This window comes from Vipera ursinii, assembly GCF_947247035.1.
Source record: "Vipera ursinii genome assembly, chromosome: 12".
Lineage (NCBI taxonomy): Eukaryota > Metazoa > Chordata > Lepidosauria > Squamata > Viperidae > Vipera > Vipera ursinii.
Genome location: NC_139525.1, coordinates 13,220,818 through 13,233,672, shown reverse-complemented (window position 1 = coordinate 13,233,672; position 12,855 = coordinate 13,220,818). Strand labels below are relative to the sequence as shown.

At 40.0% G+C, this 12,855-nt stretch overlaps 1 protein-coding gene across 1 annotated transcript in view; it reads left to right on the top strand.

Moving 5' to 3' along the window:
* The window catches only part of SMARCA1 (SNF2 related chromatin remodeling ATPase 1), a 51,018-nt gene that overhangs the window by 770 nt on the left and 37,393 nt on the right, over positions 1–12,855 (top strand). Inside the window, exons 2-5 of the mRNA XM_083372199.1 lie at positions 6,498–6,584; positions 10,452–10,618; positions 12,134–12,234; positions 12,325–12,425. Of these exons, the coding sequence (XP_083228325.1) occupies positions 6,498–6,584; positions 10,452–10,618; positions 12,134–12,234; positions 12,325–12,425 (456 nt within the window). The remainder of the gene's footprint in view (positions 1–6,497; positions 6,585–10,451; positions 10,619–12,133; positions 12,235–12,324; positions 12,426–12,855) is intronic.

The following is a 12,855-nucleotide window of genomic DNA, read 5'->3' as shown; positions in this document are numbered from 1 at the left end:
CAGCCCCCTGCTCAAGCAGAACCTATACCAAGTTAGACAGGTGACTATCTAATCTCTTCTTAAAAATCTCCAGTGATGGAGCGCCCACTATTTCTGGAGGCAAGCTGTTCCACTGATTAATTGTCCTCACTGTTAGGAAGTTTCTCCTTAATTCCAGGTTGCTTCTTTCTTTGGTCAATTTCCAACCATTGTTTCTCATCCTGCCCTCTGGTGCTTTGCAGAATAGTTTTGACTCCCTCTTCTTTGTGGCAGCCCCTCAAATACTGGAACACTGCTATAATGTCTCCCCTATTTCTTCTTTTCTTTAGACTAGCCAAACACACGTCCTGCAGCCGTTCTTCATAGGTTTTAGTCTTCAGGCCTTGGATCATTCTCTGATTAGGTTCTGTCAGGTCATTTTCGACTCCTAGCTATCTTATAGGTAGAATTTGATAATAATAATAATAATAATAATAATAATAATAATAATAATAATAATAATAATAAGAAGAAGAAGAAGAAGAAGAAGAAGAAGAAGAAGAAGAAGAAGAAGAAGAAGAAGAAGAAGAAGAAGAAGAAGAAGTTGGAAGGGACCTTGGAGGTCATCTAGTCCAAACCCCTGCTCAGACAGGAAACCTTATACCATTTCAGGCAAATGGCTGTCCAGTCTCTTCTTAAAAACCTCCACTGTCCTTAAACTGGTCCTTCAGCTCTTCCAATGCATTGTAACTGAATCTGTCCACCTTGCTGCTGGTCATCATTATCGCCATGACAATCTGGCCCAAACTTGTTCTTTCAGGTCTTTGAATGAACTGAATCCATCCCTCTTGCTGCTGGTGCTCCTCTTTCCTCCTCCCTCTTCCCCCAATGGAGCCTTTGCATAACGTGTTGGAAATGTATATGGAGAAGGCAGGAGCAAATCCCCCACATTGCTATTTGAAAACGAACAAACACAAACCACCCACAAGCTCTGCACGGAGGCACCCCCAAAAATCATGTTTAGGTTGGACCACAGAGATACTTTCTTTCCCTGACACCCGGCTGAACTAGGTGGTTCTCGTGAAGGTTGATCTGATACCGGGTAGTCCTCGACTTACACAGTTGAGCCCAGACTTTTAGGTTGCTAAGTGAGACATTTAAGTGAGTTTTGCCCCATTTTATGTCTTTTTAAAAAAATAAAGGTTACACCCGCCAGTCCATCCTCTCTTCTTCTGGCAATAACCATTTTTCCGCATTAAAGCAAATACAATTCTTATTATTGTTAGCAAACATAAAATTGCATGTCAACATTTGTTACATTTTTCTAATGATATCAATAATATCAATTTAAAATATCTTATCTAACCAAAGCGTGTCTTTATTGCATTTGCACTCAATTTCCACTTATTTAATCCATATCCTATTTTCGCTTTTTTCAGTTTTAATTTCCCATGCATGTTCAAAGTATCCCAATCATTTATAATGTCAAAACCAGTTGTATTTGGGCAACTAAAAGCATCCCTTATTCAAAGTTCTTAACATATTCTTATTTTCCTTTTCATACCAAGATACAATATTCTGATTACAAATCCTAACTATCTAGTTATAATAATACTTCTATTTCTAACAATCTATTCTTAACCATATTAAACCTCTAATTAATAATATAGGTAAAGGTAAAGGTTCCCCCGCACATGCGTGCTAGTTGTTTCCAACTCTAGGTGCCGGTGCTCATCTCCGTTTCAAAGCCAAAGAGCCAGCGCTTGTCCGAGGATGTCTCCGTGGTCATGTGGCCGGCATGATTAGATGCCAAAGGCGCACGGAACGCTGTTACCTTCCCACCGTAGTGGTCCCTATTTTTCTACTTGCATTTTTACGTGCTTTCAAACTGCTAGGTTGGCAGAAGCTGGGACGAGTGACAGGCGCTCACTCTGTTACGCGGCACTCGGGATTCGACCCGCCAAACTGCCAACCTTCTGTTCGACAAGCTCGGCATCCTAACCCACTGAGCCACCGCGTCCCTTAATTAATAATAATAATATAGCATCCCCTCTAATAGGTCAAAGCTTCTGCTTCCTTCAGTCTTACTCTAGCTTTCTTTCTTTGCCAACTGACTTTCCAAGTCAGTGCATTTGGATCATCAAATAATTCTTTTACGTCTTTTCTTGCCCCAATTGTTAAGTGAATTGCTGCAGTTGTTAAAATTAGTAACACGTTTGATTAAGTGAATCTGGCTTCCCCATTGACTTTGCTTGTCGGAAGGTCGCAAAAGGGGAATCACGTGACCCTGGGACACTGCAACCGTCGTAAATACGAGTCAGTTCCCAAGCATCTGAATGGGGATGCTGCAATGGTCGTCAAGTGTGCCGTTGTAACTTTGAACGGTCGCTAAATAAACGGTTGTGAGTCAAGGACCGCATGTACTTGGTAGATTGCTATATGGATAATTGATACTGGGATGGGAAGGCAGAAAGGGTGACAACCACTACGAGGGATTGAACAAGATCTTGTCTCTCTGGCCCTCAGAAGAAAAACTTAAACCAAGGGACTCTTTGCTTTTAACTCTTCCCCTCCCGTCAGCCCAGTTTGTGATTGCATCCCTGCCCCTCTGATTGTCATGGACCAGCCTTTCCATTATTTCCACTCAATGATTAGTCTAATGAGGTTGGAATGTGTTGGACTTCAACCCCCATCATCCCTTGTAGCATGACTTTGGGAAGTCTTATCTGCTGGGGCTGATAGGCATTGTAGTATAGAGCAGAATTTTCCCTATCACTTTCTGCTCATGGTTTCCTTCAGACCTTGTTTCTCCCTCCCCCCCCCCCCCCCCCCCCCGTTGCTTACCTATCCTGGTCCCAGAAGCCAGTGGAGTTGAGTGGCCAATAAATTTAAATAAATAAATAATCAGATAGATAGGAACATGGGATGATCACTGGTGCATTTTCTGGTAGCAGCAAGACAGTACTTGCAGTATAATAGCCTTTGCTTTTCTGTGGTTCCCTTGGCATCTGCCGTGCCCCCCTCCCCAGGATATGTTTTTAATTTGTGTCCCCACCCCCACCCCCCATTTGAAATATCCTCTCATATGGCCTTTGCTTGAGAACCATCGGGCGTAGACCAAAATGGGTAAGAGCAAGGCAAGAGTCAGTTGTGGTCCTTGGTTTCCAAGGCAACAATGTTTAGTCCTTGAAGCATCACTCCTCTGAAAAATAATTGCCTTTTTTTTTGAAGAGGGTGAGTGGTGAAAGAAAGGAAGACAGTATGGTTTTATGATGAAGGGTAGTTATTTACGAGCCATTGGAGGACATAACGGTGTTCTCTGTCATCTAAATGTTTCATCTGAAGGAGAAAAAAAGAAGAATTTTGCAATAGCACCTGGGATTCAGTTTGTCCAATGAGTTGCAGGTCCAATGAAGGATCATATGTGAATTTCTTTGCTCTTAATGTAAAATGCTTATCCCTCCACTGGTCTGATCTCCTAGGCTCAGACTGATAAACTCATTGGCAGCTATAGGGTATAGTCTGTACGCCATTGGCTACTATAGGTTTTGATGTGACCCAGCATGGCTTTCCTGATAGTCTAAGACAGTGATGGCGAACCTTTTAGAGAGCGAGTGCCCAAACTACAACCCAAAACCCACTTATGTATCGTCGGGTCTGGGTGGGCGTGGCCCATTGGGTGGGCATGGCTGTAGTGGTAATGGCAGACTGGTTGGGACTAAAAAGTTCAATCAGTCAATTCCAACTTTGTGAGATCTGGTTGGGACTAAAAAGTTCAATCAATCAATTCCAACTTTGCGAGATCTTTTTTTTTCCTGTGAGAAGTTGAAATTGATTGATTGATTGAATCTTTTTTTTTTTGCACACGACGGTGGAGGCCTAAAGTGAAAAGGTTTTATAAAACCCAGCTGAAGGACTAGGACTGGGGTGACGGCACGCGTGCCCACAGAGAGGGCTCTGCGTGCCACCTCTGGTACACGTGCCATAGGTTCGCCACCACAGGTCTAAGAAAAGCTGTTTGATTATGTGTTAAGACAAAAAAGAGAGAGAAAGAGAGGAGGAGGGAGGGAGGGAGGGGTGGGGATACCCCGCTAGTCAGTTGCACTCATCAGCTTTTTACAGAAGCTTGGAAACCAGTTGCTAAGCTACACAGGTTTTTAAACTAGTTTTGCAATAAATGCCTGCCTACCTGTCTGTAAATTCAAACCCAGCGTGTGTATTTGTGGTTTAGTGTTCCAAGTGGGCTAATTCAGTAAAGTCTATTTCAGTTAAGCATGGGTTCAGATATTGTTTGAACAAAGCCAGTGTGTAATCTGGCAGCAAACCTATTCCACTGGTAGGAATTTATTGTTGTTGTTTATTACACTGAACGGGAATAAGCTGACCAAAAGTATTTGTAGTTATCTATTTTTCCCTGTATCCTCTTGACATGGGTATACATTAACTGATCTGTTCATGTATTTACTAATGTTACAAACAAACCAATACGTTTATACATAAATACTCTATGGAAATGACCAATCTTTGTCTTTTGTAACAAAATCAGTGATTTGTGAACCAAGGGTCAAAAATTTTACAGTCCACCTAATGTGTTAAGTGGCATTGGGTGAAATAAGATTATAGTTTTATTGTAGTATCTTTGTATACTCTAAGGATAAATCATTCTTCTCAGGTGACAGATTATATCTCTGACTTGTTTTAAAAATGAGGTTTAAAATCCTTGAAATGTCAAAAAGGCCCAAACACATTGTGAACTGTAACTATTAACAGGTTCTTTATATTTTACTAGTAAGCTTAGTAAATGCTGGTCATTTATGATGACTTTAATACATAGTAATGTTCAAATTGGCAATACAGTACTTTTATGGTAGAAACACAAAACCGAGTAGATTTATTTGGGAGTGTGCTATGTTGGACACAGTAGAATTTCACATTATACATACATACATACATACATACATACATACATACATACATACATACAAATTTCTTTAATAGGTACTCTTTTTCTCCAAAATGCATATCAATACACTGTTTTGTATAATTTCCCTATGTCCTTTAGTTGTTTGCTTTACCTGATAGTAAAAAAAAATAATCCTGTACTATTTCTGTTAGTATTTATCTTTGAAACTCTGCATATAATAATACTTCATGCAGCTGATAAAAATGAATTGTCCAGAAATTAAGAGTCTTTATGGTTTATGCTGAGGAAGATAGATATTGACATGGAACACGCCTGATTCTCAGTTATTCTTCCTAAGGGTTTGTGAAAAGCTGTGGTTAAGGTGGTTGTATGTACAGGTTTAAATTATAATTTACTCTAATAAGAATCTAAAAAAAGTCATGCTGGATCAGACGAAAGGCCTGTTATTCTGTTCCCACGTTGGTCAAACAGCTGCCTCTGTGAAGCTCCCAAACAGAAGTATAGTGATATCTTGATGTTCAGCTTTAATTGGTTCTGGGAAGCGCAAGGAGTACCAATAATGATGAATAACAAACACATTTTTCCCATAAGGAATAATGTAGTGAGTCACTAGGTAGCCGACACCGATAGGTTCTAGCTTGTGCACTGGGTACCAAACATACGATGAGTACGGGACAAAGGTTTTGCATCAAAATGTATTGAGTATCAAATTTGATGAGTTTCAAAGCAGTTGAGTATCAAGGTACCGCTGTATGCAGATCCCTAAGCATTTTGTACCGTGTTGATCTATCTTCTAATACTAAAGGCTCTATTCTTGTTGATCTAGCCATTATATCTAGTAGCCATTAAACACTTTTTCCTCCATAATATTGTTTAATTCTCTTTGAAAGGCATATAAGGAGGCCTACAGTGACATCTGCTTGTAACTTCCCTAGGTTAACTGGGTAAAGATATAGCTTTTTTCCTATTAGTTTCAATGGCACGTTCCTGGTTCCTGGAGTTCGTGAAAGGGAATTATTATAATATCTTTATTGCTTATGAGGAACAACAAAAAAGGTTGCAAGTTTTGAAGACTTTTTAAAGAGAGTAGTCTTGCTTATCCCCAGATGCATGCTGGGAAGGATTTGTATAGAAATACAAGCTTTAGTAATTGTAAGCTTCTTTCATAGAGACTCTGAATTTACATTCCCGAACAACCATCAGGGTAATTTGGTAGGGATATAAAAATAATATAATGTTGCCAATGAAGATAAAACACATTATTTAACCCTGAAGTATAGAGGACATATACCAATGTTAATTATAAATTCTCTATTCCAGTGGTTCTCAACCTGTGGTCCGTGGACCCTTGGGTGGCCGTGATGTCATCACAGGGGGTCTGCGAAGGCTTGAAGAAATGTTACGATTTAAATCTTGAGTTACGTTTTGGGGGTCCGTGGCTATGGTCCATGACCGCAAAAGGTATTTAAAGGGAGTCAGTAACGAAGAAAAGGTTGAGAACCACTGCTCTGTTCCATTTTAACATGCTTTAATCTGTACTATGCTGGGAAAAGGAACATGTCTTTTTTTCTTTGTTAAATATATTGTGATTAGAAATTTTTCATTTTATTTACAGAAAAATGACCCTCCGTTTCAACTCAAACTTCCGCCAAAGGCAACTAAGTCTGAAAAAGAAATTGATCCGGAATATGAAGAGAAAATGGTAAATTTGTTACTTGGACTTTTTTTTTTTTGCCTGCAGTGTCTTTTGTTAAATTTAATTGTACTGACAAGAAGTCGCCTTATTTATACGTCCACTTTTAAAATGATCTAACCGATGGTTCCCGTTCAGTGATGATTCGAACTGAAAAAAATGGTCATGCCTCTTCCTGTGATATTATTCCCTTAACAGGTGACTTTCTCCTTTCCCCCCCTCCAGAACATGGGTGTCAAGCTCGCGATGTCATATGATGTGTCGCAACGTATCCTTTTTTGACGTGACACATCCGGCTCGTGGGCCAGCAATTTGACACCCTTGCTCCAAAAGGTTGGGAGGTTGAGTTGCACTCTGTTCCTCAGATGTTGCCTACCCCTACTTTGGATGTACCTGCTTGTTGTGCCTACTCAAGGCCCTTTAGCTTCAGACCAGACCGTGCTTGTCAGGGAGAGGTCCCACTGTGGTCATTTATACAAGCCGAGGAGGCATTAAGCTGTCTTGGTGGAAATCAGGTTGTTGTCTTTGATGGGTTAGGAGTCCTGTTTTTTTTTTTAAAGAGACCATATGTTTCTTGGCCTGAAAAGGTTAACTGTAGGTTGATTTAAAACCTGGTGTCTCTCCTGGTCTCCAGCAGGCAGTTACTGTTAGTCTGGCCACAGATAATTACAGCTTTGGTTTTAAACTTTCAGTGCCAAAGGCTAATGCTTTAGAATCCAGGTGACATTTTCTGACAGACTTTATGTCGTTTGGTTCTGGAATGGTTTTTCTCTACAGCTTAAGTATTAAATCTTTTTCTCGGTGAGTAGCCTGGGAAGAACAGTTTTAGTGTTTGGTGTCTCAAGGTAGTAAGTATTATGTGTTATGGGCCTTTTTTTCTTGGTGCAGTACAAGCATAGAATAAAAGCAATAATAATGTAGTGCAGTCAGCCATAAAATCTCAATATAAAACGTGGCGCCTCTAGGCTAAAAGGCGCATTAAGGTATAATAACAGCATCGCTTTAATAAGTAAAGGGAAAAAAATAGGTTTGCAAGGGCACATCCCCCATTGATACATTAGTGATTTATAAACTCAATTCTCTGGGCTGCTTTCTTAAAATGATTTATCTTATGGTAACTGTGAAATTGTGTGAATGCATCAATGCAGTACATTCATTGAATGGGTTTACCAAAAAATGTAAATATTGCAGAATACACAGCCTCATGCTACATAACTGAGCTCCATTTCATGCTGAATAAAGTAAATTATTAACGTATCTTAAATAGAAAACTATAGATAGATTTTTTACTTCAAAAGCATTTCATTAAAATAAATTGGATAAAAATAAAAAATCTTGAGTTTTTTAATTTATTTTTTAAAAAATCATTGATTATTATCCACCATGGTAGTAAGCTTGCATTTTTCCCCTAGATGTGGCAATCAACTCAATTTTTTAAAACAATTAAAACAATTCTTATGAACAAGGAGCCAATATATAGATTATTGTTCACCATCAAAAGATGATGATGATGATAATAATAATAGTTGGAAGGTACCTTGGAGGTCATCTAGTCCAACCCCCTGCTCAGGCAGGAAACTATACTATTTCAGACAAATGGCTGTCCAGTCTCTTCTTAAAAACTTCCAGTGTTGGAGCATTCATGACTTCTGGAGGCAGGTTGTTCCACTGGTTAATTGTTCTGTCAGGATCTTCTTAGTTCCAGGTTGCTTCTCTCCTTGATTAGTTCCGTTGCTTCTTGTCCTGCCTTCGGGTGCTTTGGAGAATAGCTTGACCCCCACTTCTTTGGGGCAGCCTCTGAGATATTGGAAGACTGCTATAATGTCCCCCCTTGTCCTTCTCTTCATTAAACTAGACATGCCCAATTCCAGCAACCGTTCCTTATATGTTTCAGCCTCAAGTCCCCCAATCATCTTTGTTGCTCTTCTCTGCACTCTTTCTAGAGTCTCAACATCTTTTTTACATTGCGGTGACCAAAACTGGATGCAGTATTCCAAGTGTGGCCTTACCAAGGCGTTGTAAAGTGCTATTAACATTTCATGTGATCTTGATTCTATCCCTCTGTTAGGTGGGATTTAGTTGGAATTTGTGATTCCCTGAAAAGGCCATATGTAATTTTTGGGGAGTAAACTCCATTGAATTCAATGTGTTTTCATAAATACAAATTACCAAGATTAGATTATGTTTGCTGCACCTTAGAGATTATTTTAGGTTTGGAAGTTTGGAAATTACTGCAATTAGCTTTGAACTTCATTCTTAAATGCTTGATTCTGCCATAGATTTTAACAAGGAGAAAGATATAACAAGTAAATAGTGACTAATCAGATATTTTTGAACATTTTGAACTTAACAGACTAAACATAAAGTTTATAATAAACATAGATATGTAAAATGGTGTTTCTTCCTCTGGGATTCATCAAAAAGTTATGGATTATGTTGCCCTCGTGTGGTAAAATTGTACATTACCTGTAGTATTTATTTAATTTCATAGTTCTCTATTGTCAAACTACAGAAGCAGTGTTTCTGAAATATTGGGCTAGATCCAGATTAATGTTTGAAATTAAAATAATAAATTATCACGATTAAATGATAAATAAATTCTGTTGTTTAGAATTTGGATCAAGTGTAATTTACATTTTACTGAAAATGGATGCTGAGTTGTTGAATTTCCCCCCAGCTAAGAGTATGTACATGTATGTATGATTATTGATTTAGTCTGGATCCAGGCTTAATATCATGCTGTAGATATCAGAGCTGTCTTCTTGAACTTGGACATCTCATATTTTTTAGAATCTGGATGATACAGGACATAGTGGGAGCAACACTCAGCTTATATTGAATAATATAGATGGCTTTCTTCTGTGCTGCTTTAAAGTTCTTTTACAAAATTATGGCTCTGATTTATTCTTCTGGAACTTCACCGTGTTGCAAGTCTTCTGTTAGACAATGCTCCAGAATTCTTGCATAAAATGTTTCAGCGAGGAACGGAGGAGTTGTTAATACTCAGCATGGTTGTCCTTAAATCAGAATATCCTTGCAATCTGATCCTAGTTCAGGATATTTGCAGAGTTTCAGAGCTGCCCTCTTTCCACAACCTTTGAAATTGCCGAACAGGTTCCTGGTTTAGATGATCAGGAATCAATACTAGTCATTTCATTTTAGTATCATGTCCAAGTTGTCCGAATCAGAGAATGTGATTCAGGCAAAATTTTGTCCCTGCCTGGTTTTTTTTTAGCAATCTGTCATGAAAGATAGGTGCATTAGAGCCTGGGCACCTTCCATGGGTCTTGGACTGACATCTCATCCCCTTCATCATGTATGGCTATTAGCTACTCTTCCTTTATAGCAGGGGTGTCAAACTGCCAGCCTGTGGGCCGGATGCGTCATGGCGAAACCGCACCCATCCCATAGCCGGCAATGGAAAAAAAGTCACGATACGTCGTGACACATCACATGACGTTGCGAGTTTGTAGTCTTTATAGAGATTGGAGTTAAATGATTCCAGGTTGGAAAGAGAGTTACAACTAAAAACGCTTAGAGCCCATTTGGGAGCTGGATGGAGATTCCAATCTTGGTTATCTTTTTTGAGATCATAGTCTATATTTTAGACTCTTCCTTCCTGAGAAAAACCACAGTTGGGCTAAAAGGGGCAATTAATGCACATACTGTCTGACTGCATATTTTCCCTAATCTCTGCATTGAACTGGACTCTTTTAAGTCTTGCAGAACCCGTTCTTCATTCCTCGCAGGTTTGCAGTGAAGAAGTTTGGAAGAGAATGTAATTTTTAATTAGGAAGAGTCAAACGCTCTTTCCCGCTATGTTTGCTTTCGTAAATCATACCTTATCTTATTTTGCTTCTCTTGTATGGGCTGTAGAAAACGGATCGAGCCAAACGATTTGAATTCCTGCTAAAGCAGACAGAACTTTTTGCCCACTTTATTCAACCTGCAGCCCAGAAATCGCCAACCTCTCCCCTCAAAGTGAAACTGGGAAGACCACGGATAAAGAAGGATGAAAAGCAGAGCTTGCTTTCAGCAGGAGAGTATGTATGCATTGCTTCTAAATTATTTTTTAAAGTGACATTGAGATTATATTTGCATCGTAAAATGTATTGCATGTACAGGTGGTCCTCGACTTATGAACACAATTGAGCCAAAATTCTCCGTTGCTAAGTGAGACAGTTATGAAGTGAATTTTGCCCCCAGTTGACTACCTTTCTTGCCACAGTTGTTAAGGGAATCACTGCAGTTAAGTTAGTAACAAAGTTGTGAAGTGAATCTGGTTTCCCCCTTGACTTTGCTCTCTCACTCTCTCTTTTTTTTTTTAAAAAAAAAGTCATAGTGGGAGTTTTGGGCAATTGTGACTGTAGCATTATTTTGTAATGCAGCGTATCCTTTTTTGCACGCAAAACTCTAACCAAGCAGCAGATATCCCAAGGAGTCTTGAATATTGCAAAAGGGGATCACGTGACCCTGGGACTCTGCCACTGTCATACATATGAGCCAGTTGCCAAGCATCAGAATTTTGATCACATGACCGTGTGGATGTTGCAATGGTCATAAGTGTGAAAACCGGTCATGTCACATTTTTCAGTGCAACTGTGACTTTGAATGATCGCTAAATGAACTGCTGTAAGTCAAGGACCACCTGTATGAATGAGGAACTGACCTCAGTTTGAAGAGATGTTTGCATCCAGCTCGGCACTTGTTTTTCAGGTGAAGTCATTGACAAACAGTGGGAACGTTAACAACAATTAGGAGTGACATTGACAAAAATAATTAGAATGGAATAGGAGTAGGAAGATGGACTGTACTGGACTGTACTAGACGACTAGACTAGACTGGAACAGATACAGAACAGAACAGTTGGAATGGTAATAACAATTAGGGTGTTGTGATTCAGGGTCAGCCTGTGGGTTCGGCAGTTGGGTCGGACGACTCAGAGGAGGAGGAGGAGGGGGGTGTTGAAGAGCTTGATGAGAGCCCTCAGCCAGGCCCCTCTCATCTGGTCACGACGCAGACCCAGCTGTGTGAGCCTGACAGCGTGGATGAAGATGACCCACAGCTGGCCCTGTTCAAGGACGCCCTACGCAGGAGGCAGTCAATCAGGAGTAAACAGAGGAAGGCAATGGGGCTCCTCGGAAGGAGGCAGAGAGAAGCCACGCCCTGAACTGTATTTAAGGGGGAATGCGTGGGAGGGCTGGTTTGCTGAAGGCAACCGCTTGAAGAGCTCCTGTTTCTTGGTTCGTGTCTTGTTCTATTTGTTTTTGTAGCAATAAATTTGGCAGGCGTAATTCCAGCCTCTTGCCTTCTTGTAAAAGGGGTTGTCCCTGCCTTTTCTGCAGGGCCGGTAGCAGGCTGGTACAGAACATAGGGGTGACATTGACAAAAATAATTAGAATGGAATAGGAGTAGGAAGAAGGACTGGACTGGACTGGACTGGACTGGACTAGACTAGAACAGATTAGAACAGAATACTTTATTTGGCCAAGTGTGATTAGTCACCCAAGGAATTTGCCCCAAATGCAGAAGCACATGTGTTGGGTTTTCTTTTTTAGCTATCGTCACAGGAGGACAGAACAAGAGGAAGACGAGGAGCTGCTTTCGGAAAGCCGGAAAACCTCAAACGTGTGCGTCCGATTTGAGGAATCTCCTTCTTGTGAGTGTACCAGTTGGCCATTGTCTCTGCTTGCATAGATACGTTAAACTAAATGACAGAATAACCGAGGGGTGCTTTATGTTTCTGCAGATGTTAAAGGAGGAACACTGCGGGACTATCAAGTTAGGGGCTTGAATTGGATGATCTCCTTGTATGAAAATGGCGTAAATGGCATCTTGGCAGATGAAATGGTAAAAAAAAACCTGGATGTAGTTTTCAGATAAGATAAGGGGAAAAAAAATTCAAGTCTAGTCTCCAAGCTCTTAAAAAGATTTGATAATCAGCTTATTTTGGCTATAGAGCCCTTCTATAGCCAAAATAATAGCCCAGTGTGGGAGGAGACGCATTATTTTATGATGGCAAAAGAAAAAAAAAATCAGGAGTTGCCTAGGGCCATCTTTTACGACTAACACACTTTGTTAAAAGGTATGAACATTTGTGAGCTGCAACTCACTTTTATCAGATGCATAAAGTGACTGGACCCTAAATTTAAAACCTACATCGACCTAACCCAATCTACATATCGGATAACAAAACGTGTTTTTAGTCAGAAAAGTTACCACCAAACTCCTCCTAATTTCATATTCCATTGTAATAAGTCTGGCATTTATTAGCTCAGGG